Source organism: Amphiura filiformis, chromosome 8 (assembly GCF_039555335.1).
Source record: "Amphiura filiformis chromosome 8, Afil_fr2py, whole genome shotgun sequence".
NCBI lineage: Eukaryota > Metazoa > Echinodermata > Ophiuroidea > Amphilepidida > Amphiuridae > Amphiura > Amphiura filiformis.
In genome coordinates this window covers 17,508,315-17,527,334 of record NC_092635.1, presented here as the reverse complement: position 1 = coordinate 17,527,334, position 19,020 = coordinate 17,508,315, and the positions used below count along the sequence as shown (strand labels likewise).

Here is a 19,020-nt window from a genome sequence, read left to right as displayed (position 1 = left end):
TGTAAGCTGTATTTATCCCGTAACGTAATGTGATGCCGATATACCAATAAGTGATGGTATTTTTTCAGTTTTTCTAGAAATTTGAATGCATCTTGTGTCTGAATCAATGTTTCGGACCTATACACCCTTAATACTAAGAATTTTAGATGGGAAGTGGTAAAAAATAATGCAGCGAAAATATGCGCCACAGCAGTTGTTATGCAGTTCTCGGGGATGGAAGCCGGTGAACTCATTCATAGTCCTCCCATAATCAAATCAACGCAGCGTACACATCGCCGCAGGGAGCCAGGTTTTCCTGGAATCGGCACAATGGAATCTAATGCTGAGCTATTAGAGCCCGCATGGTGTTTGCTCAACCTTGCGCGCCCCTTGATGTCATTTGCTTAATTGAAGCAATCGATTTTTTGAATTAGGTACTATTGGAAGGAGGACAGGTTAATTAGAAACTATTTGTCTTAACAAACCTGGACACAGAAATGATGTAAACAGTCACATGTTTGTGTAACAGTGCTTAGTTATGGACGGTCTATTTGTTTTGTATTATTTCTTGAACAATTTTCAATAATTTATTGAATTTGAAAATAAATGGTTAAAATTTGGAGTAAAAGAAAAATAGGAAATAGTATTGTTCTTTCAACAATACAAGTGACCTTAGATTGTATTTTCCTTCCATTATTAGGTCATCTGCTCAGATTTGTATAGTTAAATAATACTTTGAATAGTCAAAAAATTTAATTAAGATAAGAGTTTTCAGAATGCAGTAATTGATTCAAAGATTACCGCAGCTGAATAAAAGAATTCGGGAGGTTAGAATTTTTGAAAACGATTGATTACACAAAAAATCTTGACATAATGTGATTTTATTTGATTAGAAAATTAATGGCTGATTATTTGAAATTTTGTTTGATTTTTTTACAGGTGATGTTGAATACACATCAGGGCATTATGGTAGTATGATATTTGGTCCACCATCCGTTGATGAAGGCATTGATATGACTGATCCTGGGACACTGCAGCGCTCCACGGACAGCAAACCAATACAAAACAATACGGTGGGTTTATATATATTTGTTTATTCATTGCAGTATGTGTAAATAAATTACACTGACAATGCTGTGTTTTGGCTGAGGTCAGCAAATTGATGGGCGAGTGCAATAACGCCTAGTCGTATGTACCATTTTTGGCGAAATTGAGTCATTAATTTAAAATGGATTATAAAAATGCACACATTTGAGCTATTTTACAAGTCTTGAGTAGGAGGATCAAGTTATACACCCAGAAATGGGTGTGGGGTGGGGGCAGGTGGGTGTCCAAACCACCACCAGCTTTGTATTCAGAATACATGACATTTGCATTTAATTTTTTAAAGCCAGAACCAACCATAAAATATATTGCAGGTGAAAAAAAATCTGTAAGTCTTGTAAAGTTTTCCGGTTTTGAAAAGCAATGGATTTAAAAGAAGTTGTGTCAGACTGGGATCAGCAAGGTACCTGTAGAACTTTGTTGTGGTCAGTTCATTGTGTTATGAATCATATTTTGGTGTACCATTTTCCTGATATGGGTTAATATTTGTATAACAAAAGGAATAGCAATTGATGTCAGTTATTGTTTATGATCTTGAACTTTGTATTTATTGCGCTGTGTGGGTTTGCTAGGAAATAGGATTAATATTATGTGGTCAAATGTTGCTTTGCATACGTGCCTTCTACCATGAAGTAATATTGAAATGTCACTACGAAATTGGATCATTATTAAATTGCCTGAATAAATTATAGAGCACATTTCAATATAAAAGTAATAATAAAATTAAGTGAATGCATATCATCCTCATACATTTCTTCTTGAATAAAGTGAGGACATTGGCATTTGAATTTCCTTCCTGCTTGAATTTTCTCTCTCTCTCTCTCTCTCTGATAGCACAAAAAAACATAATGGCCATTGGCAAGACGACTTAAAACATGACCTTTAAAGACAGAGTGGTTTACATTTTCTAATGATAGAAAGCTAAAACCAATCACTTCCAAAGGAACCCTGATGCAGAATGAATGAACGCAATCATCCTTTTCTTTTTTTTAAAAAGGTATTATTTGAAACATGGTATAATATTGGCAGAACCTGGTGATGGTCTACTTTAGATATATGAAAAATTACTTAAGGGATCCAAAATGAGCGTTTATTGCGTTTCGACAGTATTTTTTGTGGGACATGAGAGCACCTCAGACCTATCAAATTGCATTCTGAATACGAAGCATGTCTTTCTGATATCAAATAATTTTCATTTTTTAAAAATCACAATATAATACAAATTTTATGACATTTGATATTTTTCAAATTTTTGATATATAACAGTCCTCGAAGTAAATTATATAAATCTAATGATATATTCTTAAAGTGTATGTAGCATGAAGGAAAAGCCGACGGTCAATTGAAAATTTTGACCTTTCATATTGAAGATATGGATTTTTTCCCCAAAAATATCAATTTTTAATGATTTGCCATAAAATGTGAATTAAATTGCGAATTTCAAAAATCAAAATTATTTGATATCAGAATGACATTCTTCGTATTCAGAATGTAATTCGATATGTCTGATGTGCTCTAATGTCCCAAAATAAATACTGGCCAAACGTTCATACCCCAGCCCTTAACAAAAGTTAAAGATAATCCAAGTACAAAGCAGCGGATCTCATCATAACAAGATAGCTTAGCCTTTCACCATTATACTGAAGTAGGGGGCAGAGCGACCAGGGTAGTTTTGACTGCATGCCAAAATGGCCTGAAATCAGTTCAGTATGCTGCTGTGACATGACCATCTACTACTAGTACTAGTATCAAGTATTGGTCCCTTTAAAATTGGTTATCATGGATGGTTGGTGGTGTGAATTACTACTGAAACCAGGATTTCATTTTACAGAAAAAAATGTTTACAAATTTTACAGTGGAAGAAATCCTGGAACATTTGCATCTTGAATATATATATATAAGAACTTGAAGTGTATCGATTAAGGAGATCGGTTGCAGAGGTGGTTCCAGGATTGGACAAATGGCATAATTTCTCCTGGACTTCAGAGTGAGGGGGGGGCAGGCTTAATAGTAGCGAGTATTTAGGCAGATTTGACAGCCAAGCATCCTCTCCTTATCCCAGGTTTGTGTGATTGTGAAGGGGAAGTAATTTGGTTCAGTTGGTGCTGCAAGGCAATTATGGTAGTTAGAGTAGCCATTAGCCATCAAGCATTTTGTGTTTGCATAAATTGCATTGGTGGTTAACCACACATTTAACCATATCATACAAATTAAAGTATCAATTAATTACCAAGTCCAATATCATTTTAAATCAAAATTTCAGGATACTACTGCAGGATGTGATTAGAATCCCAGGATTGACATGCTTCTGTAATTTTACACATGTACAGATGTTTTGTATGATTGAACGATTTCGCAAGTATGGGGAAGGGAAATCAACAGGATCACAAACACCTGTCATGCTCACACACTTAGGTTTGTTATAATGTTAACTCATACCTGATTATGTACTTAATTCACACATATATTAATCGGAATATTGATAAATCTGTGAACGTCACCATTTGGTTTATAGAAAACTGAATTGTGCATGGTACATTGACCTGAGAGTTTTCAATGTTGTTTGTTTGTGCTGAGTTGCAGTAGGAAACCACAGGAAAGTAAACTCTGCCGGTTGGATTGCATTGGAGCTTGTTATCATGCTGGATATATTGTTTGCCATTATATACTAGTGAAAGCATGATTGTTCCAGTGCGTTCTCTGTTTGAGGTGAGAGATCGTACCACGTCCCTGGATTTACAGGCCTATTGTTCATTATGCTGTTTACAGTTATGGCCTCTTATATTCTGGTCAGAATTGCTCCCATTATGTATGTTGCCTAATCAGATCATATTATTGCATTAAAGGCTCACTGCACTGCCCATAGGTTGCAAAATCTTCCAAGACTGAATGAACATGGAGGAGTAGGTCTGTAATCCTGACATTTTACTTGAAGGTACTGAATTACCAGAAAAAAGAAAGCAGCAGAATAGATTATAAGATTAGGTATTGCCTGCATGATGGAGTAAAATTATATTTTAATTTCAAAAGTGGTCCAAGACAAAAATTATATTTAAAAAGCCCAGATGTGTTGGGCATCACGCTTTATTGTTATGGAATAACAGTAAAGAAATAATAGTTGAGCTTGTTGATTGTGAATTTAATACCTGTAATAACCAGGGTAGTGTAGGCCTATAATCATGATAATAGGCCATTGAGCACATCTGTGCTCAGAGAGTGTTAATTTTGTGGTTCAAACTCCTTTTGTGAAATTAAACCCTTAGTATACAAAAACTTATTCAATATTAAAATGAAATAAATATGTGAGTGATTGTAGATTTTTAGGGCGTGCATGCAGTTTTGACATATCCGTCTTCCCCCCTTTGGCCTCCCCTTCCTAGCCATTTTTGACTCCAAAACGCCTACCATGTGCACCCACTCACATGATGTGGGTTTTAATAGTGCATTCATTTTACATCTGAACAAGAAATTTCCTCCACCGCAATATAGGTAGTGCTGGTAGGTGGGGGGGCATATGGGAAATGCCCTCCACTACCCTCCAGTTAGAACTTTTGCCCCCCCCCCCAGTTTTTGCCTAATTAGAGGGTTAAGTTATGTTTTGTTTTTCAAATAGGCCTACTTTCAGCCCCCACCTAGAAATCTAATGGTACATCCCTACACTAGAGATATGGGGTGTCAGCTGTGAAATTTGTGAAAATAATGAGAAAATTAAACAAACATGTAATCTAGATCTATTCAAGCCTAATAAAAATATGTTGCAGATGTCTAATCATAACCCAGATTACACTTTCAATTGTATATTAAATTTCAGCAACATTGTTACATGTGTGTGCAGCGCAGCGTCAGTTACCTCACGCAAAAAAAGTAGGGCCTACTTGTGAAATCACATAGAAAGGTTATCTTGATCATTCATGGTTATGTTTATCCTCCATTCTGATACCAATGCCCAGGGACCTGGTGTGATGAGGCATGAATACTATACTCTTGACAGGCAAGATAAATGACTACAGCACAAAGAGATTATGTTGACCCGATTTTGATCATTCAAATCTATGACTATATTTTTTATTTGGATGAAAGCTTTTCTACTTTTCACAACAATAGTGCTTTTACGTCATAATACTTATCATATTTATGATATAGATAAGTCTCTAGGTGTTGCAATTTGGTGTTTTCAATTCTGTTGGCTGTGTTATGACGTCAAAGTCAAAATGTGATGTGGATTGTAGTCAGCAATGACAAGATCAGAGATCAGATCTGAGATATGTTTGATATGAATTGGATAATTAAGAGTGAAAAATATGTGCCAGTTTTTATACAAATTGCAATGACATGCATTCAAACACACCTGTAGTGCTTGACATTGACATACATACTCACTGAAAAGGGAGGGGGTGGTGAGCAAACATTTTAATATAAATCATCCATGCTCAAAATCAAAACCAAATTTGTGTTGGCCTGGCATCCTTCACAAATGCAGCAACATTGCTAAAACCAGTACTGGTACATTCCCTCATTTTAAATATATAGTTTTGGTTTCTCTATTGTTCAGAAACCAAAAATCAAGGGATTAAAATGTGGAGATGAACTGGTATGCAATCATAACACTATTGTGCTGGGAGGACACAAGAGGGTATATATAATCAAAAGTATAATGGCCTATAACCATACGTATATAATAGCCTATTGTGCTAACATTTTCATTATCGATATCTATCACGCAGGCGACTTTTTGCTGTAGGTGGCACACTTCCATGACACCATAAAATTACCCGAGTTCGAGATTCGTTTGATAAGTTATGCATAGCCATCGTTGAGACACAAATGATGGATATATACTAGACCTAGGCCTACATGTAGAAATCATGTGCATATATTGAGGGGTGGGGGGGGTGTTTTGTTTATTTGTCTGAAATATGAGCGATGCATGATGATGTAGATGATTTGATTATGAATTAGATTATTCCCGGAAAGCACAACCCATACCTCTTACCTATGTTCCCTCCGCCACCTATATATAACCTCCTCCTCCCCCCTCCCCACACTCGATATCGACTCTTCCCTGTTATTCCACTCCACTCTTGAGCCCCCCTCTCACCCTCCTTCCCTTCCCACTTCCAATGCTCTCTCCCCTCTGTTTCTCTTTCTCCCTTACCCTTACCCCCTCCCCCCACACACACACACACACATACCCTCTTTCCCTGGCGATCTCTTCTATCTCTCTCTCTCTCTATTCTCCAATAAATAAATTGAATAAAAGTTAGTTTAAACCAGCTTTCTATGATATTGATCTTCCGTCATGCGATATGCACATAAATAGAGTTGTGCATAATAGTGTTTATATCAATGAAGTCATAATCTGTCAAGTGGCTATTGTAATGTCTGGAAATATTTCGATGGTCTATATATTTTCACAGTGAAATCAGCTTAGGCTAATTCGTTGTCTCAAGTCAATGCTTTCAAACTAAATCAATGCTTTCAAATGTAGACTGCTTTGTTCGACTTCTCTGCTCGTGAATATTGCACTGCAAAATTTAAACATTTCTTTTGTATACTTAGAGTATTTTACAATAAAACGGAGACCACCACGATCCACACCACTTATAAGAAACTGAAACCAAAGCGAAACTGACTGACACAAATGTTCGGTTTTAAACAAAAGGTAGAAACAATGAGTTCGATATCTTATGATTCAAGTGGTTAGGCAGGACAATAGGAAACCACGTGACCAAAACTAAAACTATATATTTGAAATGAGGCATTGTACTACATGTAGTTGCAGTAAAACCTTGTACCATTTTGCAGTGTCTTTTTGACAAAAAGCAGGCAATGATCACATTTCATGCCTGTAGTATAGTTCAAGCTGTTTGTATGGCCGATTCAGTGATTTGCTCATCTGGAGGATCGTAAAAATCATCAAAATTTAGCATTGTCACATTTGTTAGTGCCATAGATGCTAAACATAGCCTGATTTAATATCTATCCTTCACTCTTAGGTAATTTACAGAGTAATTTATAAAGCAATTATATTTTTTTAACACTTTGCTGTGATCACTGAATGGGCTTTTAAGCCACATTAAAAATAGGAAGGAAAAAAATGAATAAAAATAAATGTCCTTCATAGGTGGTGTGTTATATGTTAATAATATAATCATGTGTTAGCATGGTTAGTAATTTATATTTTGGTATTACATAATATGACCCTGAGGGATTTCATTTAGGACCCTGGATATGTGGTGGGAAATATTGCTGCTGATATTTGTGTGCTGACTTGCTGTGCGCTATTGAGAGGAATGATGTGATGAAAGCCCGTACAGTTTTGTTTTTCACCCTTTGTATGTAGCTAGCAATTGCCAGTGAAAACTCTTTTATACTCTCGATTCCATATGTTTGGACATTTTGGTGAAACAAAAAGATAATGATCATCAATATTGGCATGTTTATTATACTAGAGGGTAAGAATGAGAACAAACATACCTAGTCCAATAATGATAGCAAACAAGCCCAGGGCCAGTGGTTCTTATACAAGTATTTGCAAATGGTGATTGCAGCGCAGCGAGTGAGGCTGAAAGAAAGCGACCAAGTACAAACATTTATAGCATTGGATCAGATCAGAAACAGCTTTACTTTTATAGCTATGCAATGTTGGTTCAATTTTGAAGAAATAGTACCATATGGGTATACATGTTAGTCGTGCTTACTACTGTGTTTCATTTTACTAAGCCATTCAGCACTGTTCTTTTCTTGAGGGACATTGACATTTTCACTGTTCGCAGCATTCCTGGAAAAGTGACTTGAAATTATTGATTAGATTTGCGAGCAAACTAGAACACAAAGGCGCAATGGCCATGCATTATTTGAGGCAAATACGAGAACATACTTGGAATGGGGCTTTACATAATTAGAGCTACAGTAACACATGGTACTTGTTTACCTTTTTTGGTTGTCCAGCGATGAAGGTCAATTGAATTGATTTCAGAATATTACATTTGTCATTGCTATTTAGTTTTCATTTATTATGATCACAATTAGTAGAAGTAATTAATGCTGATTTTCTCAGAAGTACCATTGAAGAGAAAATACATATAATTGTCCATTTACACTGCCCTGGTAACTGACCAGGTTACTGACCAGTATAATATTGTAGAATTTGTTGACACAAAATTAACCAATAACACTTATTTCTGGCAGGGATATTGACATTTATTAATTCCTGGAAAAGTGAAAAACAAGATTTGATTGTTCATTCCACTATGATCAATTCAGAGTGATTTGCCATGCATGTTTGTAGGGTTATACAATTTCCAGAGGTAAAATACATAAGCATATTATATTATTTGTAATAAATTTTTATATTATTTAGTGAGATTGTGTTGAAATTGGCTCTAAAATAAATGGTTAAATTCCTCAGTTTTTATTGCAGCATAAAAATATTCATCTCCTACCACAGGTCAAATTTTGATGCAAGTTTTGGAATTGCCTGTAAAATATGCAATAAATATTAACGAAAAAAAAAAAAAAAGATTGTGGATGACAAAAGGAGCACTTTTATTTCGTTGAATTCAATAGAAATATGCCAGGACTGTAGTTTCATATAAAAAAACAATATCCATTCCTCAAATATATGATCACTTGAAAATTTGAAATGTCAAAAAAAGCAGGCTCTGATGACACGATTCATTGTATAAATTCAGGGTCAAATATCCATTTCTGAATATCACTTGAAAATTTGAAATGTCAGTAAAATATTTTCAATGTATAAATTCAGGGTCATTGCCTCTTAAATGCATGTTTCATCATTTTAAAAGGAAATTGCACACAGTAAAGTATAATTTCTGCATTATTTGACCAATTAACCCGGGAATTAACCATATGGGTATAATATCTAAATGAACTAAATACAACAATTATGGAAAATTAGAGCCATTTGTAAAACTTGTGTACAATTTATTTTGATTTGGGTAGGTCTCATAATATTGTCAGTAAACTAGTTGGGATTTGTTATCCAAATTAATTGATATTATTTCTGGTAGGTAGTAATTTTTTATTATATAAAATATCGTGATTTTAGTTCAAAAGGTTTTTTTTTTCGAAACCGAAACTATAGCCACACAATACAGAAACTTCAGTTTGTACAATGCAGTCTTTATCAAGATTTAGTGCAAAGTAATTAATTTAAATAAAAAAAAGTTGAATACAATTGACTTTTACAACAGTTCAAAGTGACTGACAATGCCCATGGTAAATCAAGCACATATCCTGACAATCCCCACTTGTAAATGCACCGAAGGAAATTTCGGGGAATACCTATTTAAAAAAGATCCTTGGCTCCTGACTCAAACCCATGAATCATGCCTTTGAAATGTTAATTTCACATGCCCATTCTATGTTAAGAACCCGCTTCTCATTTGCATAATGCCTGCCGGCAGATTACGATTGACACTTGAAGACGGAGTGTACTTTTACATTTTTTTTACATTGAGGATCTATAATGCTGCCCGGCATACTGCTATATAACATGTCTCAACTTGTCCACTGGCAAGTGCCGGTGTTTACATCACATGATAGGCATCACTGGGTAATTCCAGGTGGCGCAATTCATATTTATATGGAAGAAAAAAATCATCCGATGCTACGTGCAAGCTGACTGTAATTCTGTGAACATTGAACTAGTGTGTGTGCGTGAGCTACGTGGCCATATGCCGTAATGACAAGCTTTTTTAATTATCTCTGAACTGAATAATACATCAGATTGCATTTCAATACCAAATGTTCCCATTGTTCAGTTTGTTTCAATCAAGAATTTTGTAATTAATGTTCACAATGCTGTTCAGGTGAAATGATTTATAGGTTTTTAAAAACACAAACCAATCAAATTAAAAAATGAATTTAAGGTGAAATAAAAATGGCAAACATAACCCTCTCTTGATGACAAGGTTGTCAACCTATGGCACTTCAGGTGTCCAGTGATGTGTTTCATTTGGCGCATTTCCCATTGAAGTTAAAATTTGGGGGTAAACAGCACTTTGTCCAAAGTTATTTTGGCCAATATCGTGTTGTCCAAAGTTATTTTGTCCAATATTTTTATGTCTAATTGTTTTGTCCGATTTATATTTTGTCCAAATATATATGTCGGGTGATATAGTTCACTGCAATTAGCTGTTGCACATTGTTTTCAGTCAGCGAGCATGTGCGCACATGCTTAGGCACGCTGTTGCATCCTGGTTACTATTATCTGCTGCAATGCTGTGGTACAAGTTGTGCAAGGATATTTTACCGACAGTATGCCTTTTAATTAACTTCGCCCAACTTTTATGTTTTTCTTTTGTCCAGGCAACTGTCAAGACTCTTTACAAGTGCACATGGCCAGGCTGTGGGAAAACACTCTGCACTGTGCAAGGCATTGAGAAACACATAAGAACACTTCATCTCAGGTAAATTTCCTCAAGTATGAAATCTAATACAAGGTTTTCAGCATTGGGAATTGATATGATCACTCAATGTCACTTTGTTGATTTGAAGACTGGGATCAGTCTAAGCAATGTTTACATCATTGGCAAACTAAAGACATAAGAGGGCAGTATTATAATGCTGGATTAGAGATGAACCGCCCTAGATTCCATTAAAGGGTCCTATGGTAGAAATGTCTTAATTAAAATTCCTCATACATTATACCAAATCAGGTTCGTAAATTAGATACTATGGCAGGATAATTAAATATTGCTCTTCTATTTTCCAGGGGCTCTACAGTAACTTTGGTATTAATTAATTTGTTTTTTGCTGAGATAACAAATATTTCACCCAGTAATTTTGCTGAGTGCAAATTTGTGCAAGACAGTGGAGATGCGAAATCTGCTGACGTTGAAAAATTCATTATTATTAAGGCAATTTAAAATTAGACCTTAGGATTAGGTTACATCTAGTTAGGATGGCAGCCGCTATTCTGAAGTTAACCCCTCTCCCGAAAAATAGAACACGTTCTGATTTCCCATACCTATTTTATATTTCAGAAGAAATGATCCTGGCCAAGTCAACGATCACGAAGAAGAATTTTACTACACAGAAATTGACACAACTGTGGACACGGTGTCAGATACATTTGCCAATATGTATACCTCCCCATCATCACCGTTACACACCCCCACACATATGGTAAACCCAGCAGGAATGATGACGCCCCCTCCTGAACAAATCCCCTTCAGTGCAGAACTCAGGCCAGAAACACTCTGTGATAGGTTGAGCCCACCGCCATTACAGATAGTTGAGAACAACAACAACGAACAGCAATTTGCAGTGGTAAGTAGAGCGGGTTTAAAATAGGCTTAAAATATAAAGAATGTATAAATGAATTGTGATCTAATTATGAGGCACATAATCACATTGGAAAAACGATTACTATAATCCACTGGGGATGATTTTAGAAACTCATCTCAACCAAAAACATATAGCAGCTGGATTTTTGAATGGATGACATGGGCGTTTAGTGAGGATGCGATGTAGGTGTATTTAAAATTGGCCAGATGATGGTGGATGCGATATCGCTATTTTTGACGCCGCCATTGGATTAACACATAATCATGAAATCTTCACAAACAATTCTAAATTTGTTATGTGGTGTCAAAGCAAAATTATCTTACTCTAAAACCGTTGGGGTTCTGCAAAGTACCCCACTGCAAGTATGTTAATTGTCCATTTATAATCGCTAACCGTGTATTGTGAATGGGGCTGTCAGCCCTGTATCTTCGCCAGCCTCGTACGTCCGTGTTGCGTGTCCTATGCCGCCTGAAATTGGCTGTTTCAGTTGTTGACCCCCTCAAGAGTTACTACATCAATGTAGGCAGTGTTTGATAGGCCGGATACTGCAATATGCGAGACAACCTTGTATTAATGAAATCAGATGATCACAGACTCAATTATTACCTGCTCCTTTTCATGTACAGGTGACCCCAGTACTGATCTCACCTCAGCAGCACCAGCAGCAGGCATCGTTTTCATGGCCGACAGTACCCACAACGCAATTTACAAGATTTCAGGCTGCACCACAGGTATGAAACTTTTAAAAAGTTTTTCCTAATAAGGCACCCCAAAAAACACTTGTTTTACGTGCCCGACTGACCCAGATTTTGTGTTTTGTAAAATTTGGTTTGACTGAAAATTTTCAAAACATATTTGCAAAAAAAATCATCAAATTTTGGCAACATTTTTAAGATTCTGTCATATTTTGGGTCATTTTACCCTCCAGAAAAAAAAAATCTCCTGAAGGCCTTTAAATGAGAATAGAAATTGGCAATGCTTGTCAAAATTTCAGAATGGTGCATTCAAGTATAGAGTAGTCTAGCATGAGTCATCTGATGGGTTGGGGGGGGGGGAGCTGGGCGGGGCACTGGAACTGATTGAGGGGACACAGTATCTAATTGGGGGGACCATATTGTGGCATTTTTCTCTGGGGAATGTGTCAAATTTTGACTGCTTTGGGGGCTTCTAATGACCATACACCCAATTGTTTACACTGCAGTCAAGTAATGTTCTCAAGTAATCAATAAAATTCTTTATTTTACATTTCTACAGTTTACTCCGTCATCACCGCCACATCCGAACATGAGGCACAAACACAGTCTGGTAGAGCAGAGGCAACATCAGCATCAGGCAGCATCACCAAAGACTAACCAGCACTTTGTCATTCCACCCAAAGCAGGGCCTGCTGGCTCTCCTGTCCATGCCAAAATCAGGTCAGAGGGTAAGAAGTGTCGGAAAGTATACGGTATGGACAATCGCGATCTCTGGTGTACACAGTGCAGGTGGAAAAAGGCATGTGTGAGATTTACTTGAAAAGTGTAATATACAGACCTTTTATCAGAAGGTGAACTTTAGACTTTTTTTCTGCTGCAGGTTGGCATAAGAAAGATGAAGCTGCAAGTTTTCAAGCCAGGTACTAGCTAGTAGCTGCCAAATTCTTGGCTTGCTCTGTGAGCTGTCATTCATCAGATTTGCCCGGTGCAGAAAATAGAAAGGCGAATATCAGGTTTGTGTTACGAAAAAAGATGCTTGGAAACCGCAGAACCCTGTGTCATGTGATGACTTACCATGTGCATGAGGGAGGAGATGAACTACTTTGATTACTTCAGTTACCGCATTGGAAATGGTTGGCATGGTAACAGTGTTGACAAACTTGGAAATGGTTCAAAATGTCTCACATCTGAGAAGTGAGAATTACTTTAATTTGGCCAGACCTTATGTTTTGTTTTATATGATAGCTCAAAATTATAAAAGATGAGATGGTTCTTATAGCAATATTGAAATGTTTTGCGGCTCAGGATAATGATGATTTAATATGCAATATCCTTCTTGTTCCTTTCACATGAAAAAATGTCATCAGAAGCTCACGTTCGTATATACTGGATGCAGCAATGTTGTTTCCCAGATAATTTTCAAAATTAATTGTGGGCATGAAGGATTGTTTGCTTTTTCAGATAGAGCCTGATTAGTTTCAAATAATATTAATTAGATGTTGCATCCAGTGTTTGAAACATTTTGAGCCCTTGCACCATAAGAATGTGAAAGGCATAACCTGTTGCTGATGTGACCAGTATAACATTACAATTTTACAATGGAGTTTTGGAGAGTAAGAATTGATGAAGGCCTGTATATTTCCAACCCAAGGCCCCAAAGATGTTGGCTTAGTTTGAGCACTGGTTGTATCATTTAATACAAGATGCACTTTTGGGTTTGAATTGAAGGCTTAACTTCTCGAGGAAAACATCTCATAATTTGAATTTTGATATTTCATCAAATTATCACTATAAGTATAAGGTTAAAAGGTCATAGAAAATTTGACACCAAAGTGCCTAGACAATTTTATCGAAGCCATTTCACATACAAAGTCATTGAATTGACTACCATTTGTAAAGAAACATAGCGCTTTATATTTCCAATAGTTTGACTGCAACTTTTTAGTTACTTTCTAAATTTGGATTCAAACCAACATCTTTTTTCTTTCTAAAAGAATTGAGTTTTGATATTTGTAACCTTTGCTTGAACATTCATGTGATTTCTCACATAAACTCTCCGTAGCACAGGATAGGTCCTAGAAATGGCACAGAAAAACCACAAAAATCCCAAAATAGAGATCAAAACTTGTGCAATTACCTTTGTGGTGAAAAGGCTATACTGAGAAGCTTAGTTTTTGGCACTGCATCATGCCATGGAATTGGCGTTAGTCCAGTCCAGCTCATAGAGGCTTGATTGGATCTTCCTGTAACACCCTTATCCCTGATCATGTGACCCATTGGTTGCTAGGTAACACTTTATGCAATATAGCTTCAACCACCTTAAGCAGCTATTTTGATAGTCTCAAGTTTACTGTGTCATGAACCAGTTAAAAACTGTTAATGTTGAAATGTGATTGCACAGTCCATTTTCTTGTCAGCTATTCTCTCATTTTATGTTAATGTTTCCATAATAAGCAAGCTAAAATGCAATATACTACCAAACAATTTGATCAAAAGTATCCTTTTTTATGCGGGCTGATATAAATCACCCTTACTTTAAGAAATGAATGATGCCTTCATGAACTTTTGAAATTGTATGTTTGATTGGAAAGCAGCTTGTTCGCATGTCAAAGTGCATATGGCATTTTAAGCAGCTATTTTATACTGATCTGGTTTTTTTATATGTTTTTTTGTAACTTTCCTTTTGATGCAATGCAGCTGTATCTTAGGTTACTTTGTAGGTAAATGGGTGGGTGAGTTTATGACTTGCTATCTATTAATTGCACATTGCAATATACACTTTGATGATGCAGATAACACTTAATCAGGTCAACCATGGAAGTTGCATCCATGGTAAAGTATATTTTTTCGGCACTTTGCACTTCAAAATCTTTTCATAAATGAATAAATTTGAACCAGTTTCCCATCCTTGGTATGGACAATTTTTACACTGATTTACCAGTTTATTATTATGTTTTATTACTTATTATATACTTATTGAATGGAATTGATTATTTTATTGGACTTAATTTTGAAAGGGAAAAATGATTTGTTGATGAGGAAAATATGGTTTCTCGGCATTGTAAGAGTAATTTTACTACTTGATTATAAAGAAATGGGTAAAATGTTTTGTTTTAATAATTGTTTTTTATTGTCAACTGTGAGGTATTTATTCTTGAATTACAAAAAGTGGCAGTTGAGCTTAGTAAGATTTTTGTAATTTTTTTTATACGTAAATGATGCTAGATTGATGCCAAATCAGTGGCATTGTTAAGAGGATTGGTGAAGTCATCAATTGGAATCAATTTACTGATAGTGGGGATGAAGGAGAAGAGAGAATTCCTCTTTACCCACTAGGAGATCTAGTAACGGAGTGACTGTATTGTATCTATGTGTTGATATTATAAATAGGAAGCAAAATGCATGGATTTACAAAGACTAAAAGGACAGTAATATGTATATTATGAGAAGTTACTGGGCATTATTGGAAAGGAAGGATTAAATGTACTGAAACTACAGCAGTAAGTTTAAGTTTGTTGAAGTAAGGAAAGGTACTGGATTTGATATTGATGATGTGAAATTACAGCAGTAAGTTTAAGTAAGGGAAGGTACTGGATTTGAAATTGATATAAAAATTGAGCCGTTGTAAGTTGCAAATGTCTTCTATATATACCTAAAATGTACACACATCTATGGAATATAAGTCATCTGGTTTTCCATTTCCAATGATTGTATTTATTTTTTCTACTTACAAGTGGTAGGGCATATCTAAAAACTACAAAAACTGAAAATGTTATGAGCTTTATTTCCAAAGTTCAGAGTTACATTTTGGCATCAGGACTTGGAACAATAAATTGACTGACTGTTGTCATGGAAAACATTTGATTTTAAAAGGATTTGATATTTCGAAGGATGAATTTTTTAGGATATTCTTAATCTCAGGAAAATGATAAAATGACAAATCTTGTTATGAATGTACAAAATAGTGCAAGATTAATGTCAAAACGATTTACTAAGAAGTGAATGTATGTCTTTATATCGATATTGAAAATAAGTATTATATAATTTTCTTCTATATTTCTGGATGCATATTGCACTGCAGGTTGTCTTGTATAAAGTGCAGGATATTTCGTCAGATACAATATATACTATGAAACTTTAATACTATATCAAACCGAATGCTTATATATTCAACAATCTTTTAGCATAAAACACTTTGTACAGGTTTTCGCCATGATTTTTCTACTTGAATTTTATTTCAATATAATAAAATGTATTTCAAAGTATAAATTATGTATTTTTTGTCATAGCACCAGGGACTTTAAACCAGCTGTGTATTCAGAGCTGATTATAAGACTTGGGCTTGCCAGGAGACAGCCCGTAGGTCACTTCTGGTTGCCCAGGCAAGTCATAGCCTTCACATACCTAATAGGGCTGTTGTCGAGTAGAATTTGCATGTCGACAAATCATAAAATTTCAAAATCTGGCGTTGACAAGTTGTCGACAATGCAATACATCAATTAAGTCAAAATATTAAGTTCAGAAACTGTGTTATGCATAATTTATTAAGCCAAAATATTAAGTTCGGAAACTGTGTTATGCATAATTTATTTACATTAAAATATTACCGTTATGTAATCAAATCGGTAACTTGCCACAACAAATTCCACCAGATCATTGTCATCTTATGATGTCGACAATTGGTTCATGCTTTTCGACAATAGGAGAAATGGCTTTGTTGATAATTTCTTGACAACAGCTTTGTCGACAACAGCCCTACTTGTACAGGGCCTCAATTTTGTGCCAGTCTGCCAGAATCAAAAACCATCTGAGTCGCTTCACTTATTGCATGATTCAATGAAAGAAATTGGTTCTTGCAACAAATGTTACAAGAATTGATTCTGTGATTCTCATCGATTCTGAGGCCCTGTTGCAAGTCATATAGGTGTTGAAAAATATATAAAAAAGTGCATTAATGGGAAAGGAATGGTTTGTGTTCAAAATGTGAATATACTTTGCAGTATTTATAAACCAAATCACTAGAAACATTTTTCTGCTTATAATGTAGGTCTACCACCTTCTAAATTGGATTAAGGAATAATAATGTGAGTGTATATCAACAGGTTTTTTTTGTCCCTTCATGCAAATCATATTGCTGCAACTAAAAGTGTGTATACCCAAGTTGACAATAAAATTGGAAAGACTGAAGATATTACTATTTAATTGAATAGTTTCCAAACTTGGTTTCAAATTTGTAACATTTGTATTAATGAAATGTTCACACCTAACCGATTTTGATTATTGAACACACATGAAATATAAATTAGTTCAGCAAACTTGTATTTCAGTAATGGCCACAAAATGTAGCTGCAAGTCCAGATAGTGCCATATTTGTTTTAATGTAAAATGTATTTTATTACTATGTGGAACAATTAATTACGATAATAATATATGAAAGAACCGTCTCATACAACATTACAAATGACACTTGTGTTTTGAAATGAACTTGGAAATTTGGAATCTATTCAAATCTTTCCAAAAGGTCATAAAAGCCAAGAAGATTCATGTTGAAAGGTAGTTAATCAACACCGTACTCCCTTCCAAAGACAGTGCCTGTTATAAACTCAATGGACCAGCTAGATTGGCAACATTTGCTATGCAACCACAGCATGTATAAACCTGGGAAGTTAAGAGCCACCTGTTGCAATGCTCAAGGGTGAGAGGAATAAGTTAAAATAGTGAAGTGAAATGAGAATTACACAATTTTTCATAGATATTTAACCTATTGCAATAATCAAATTCTGATGAATAAGTTCACTATAATGATGTGTTTTGTGTCAATTTAAATATGGCATACATGGAGTATTGTTTCTTCAAATTGGTAATCACTTGAAAATTATGTACTTTTTGGCTGCCAATTAGTTATATTGTAGTTGATGTCAGGTCTCAAGACCATTGGGAATTTGGGACTTGTTACACTTCTCAGTAAAATGTTGGTGTCATTGCAAACCTGTTGGTCCAGATGTGGCACTGGTCATAGGAATTGTTTAAGCTGTGTCCTTAAAAAAGTAGCTAAACAGTGGACATAGTGATAGCCCTCTTGTCCAAAAAATTGCAGCCTAATTTGACAAAGGGTAGTTTATAATATACCCTGCTTCATCGTCAAGCACTCTGCAAAAATTGCTACTGTCGTAGCAGAAGATATAATTTGAGGGAACATGTTCTAAAAATCATCTAGAAGGGGATAGGATTGACTGATACATCTATGTCCTTTGGATGAAAAATTCTGTGTAATACTGTACGTTCGACCTCCAGTGGTCATTTCTGAAAAATTTCATGATGTATGATATGGTTTATCATTGCGGACGATATTTTCACACACAATTATATTTTTATTATTGATGTACGATGATCGACAATTGTAATCAATAACATGTCAACTTGTAATAGTACAATGTAGAATAATACCGTGGTTTGTACTAGATTTAATTCAACATTGGTGCCAAGCGAAACTTTTAATTAGTTCGGCCTACATACTGGCTGGGAGCTTTATAATTTGTAAAAGTGTCAAAGTTCTTAAATTTATTTAGTGAAATAGAGAAACTTTTGATGTACTTTGTTGATTGACCCATATTGAATGGGCTCCTCTGTGTTTTGAATACATGTAACATTTCTTTTATTATTTGTATATTATTATATAATAAGAAAATCTTAATTTCTAAAGCAATGTTTAACTGTTATGATAATGTACATAGTACATGTATAAGGTATGTGTCAATATAATAAAATCATTGTCATAAATGTTGACTTGGAAAGTCAAGTTTTAAATAAAATACAAATGAAAAATATATTTTTGACTATGTATTTGTTCTTAATTTTGTCTCCACGACTTGTTTTCAAACCAATTTTCATTTAAAGTTTGAGCAAAAATACAAACTGTGGCACATAT

The 19,020-nt window shown here is 35.1% G+C and overlaps 1 protein-coding gene across 3 annotated transcripts in view; it reads left to right on the top strand.

Annotated features, from left to right (window-relative positions):
- Positions 1–18,921, top strand: part of LOC140158717 (zinc finger protein 704-like) — a 46,106-nt gene extending 27,185 nt beyond the window's left edge. The window contains exons 4-9 of one of the 3 annotated variants that reach the window (XR_011859821.1): positions 919–1,052; positions 10,417–10,517; positions 11,094–11,379; positions 12,024–12,128; positions 12,652–15,622; positions 15,680–18,921. Coding sequence is in view for 2 of the 3 variants with exons in the window: in XM_072181908.1 (XP_072038009.1) it covers positions 919–1,052; positions 10,417–10,517; positions 11,094–11,379; positions 12,024–12,128; positions 12,652–12,912 (887 nt within the window). In the remaining variant the exon portion in view is untranslated. Of the gene's footprint in view, positions 1–918; positions 1,053–10,416; positions 10,518–11,093; positions 11,380–12,023; positions 12,129–12,651 lie in introns of all 3 variants that reach the window. The other 2 variants (XM_072181909.1, XM_072181908.1) reach the window with 2 other exon arrangements.
- The last annotated feature ends 99 nt before the right edge of the window (positions 18,922–19,020 follow it).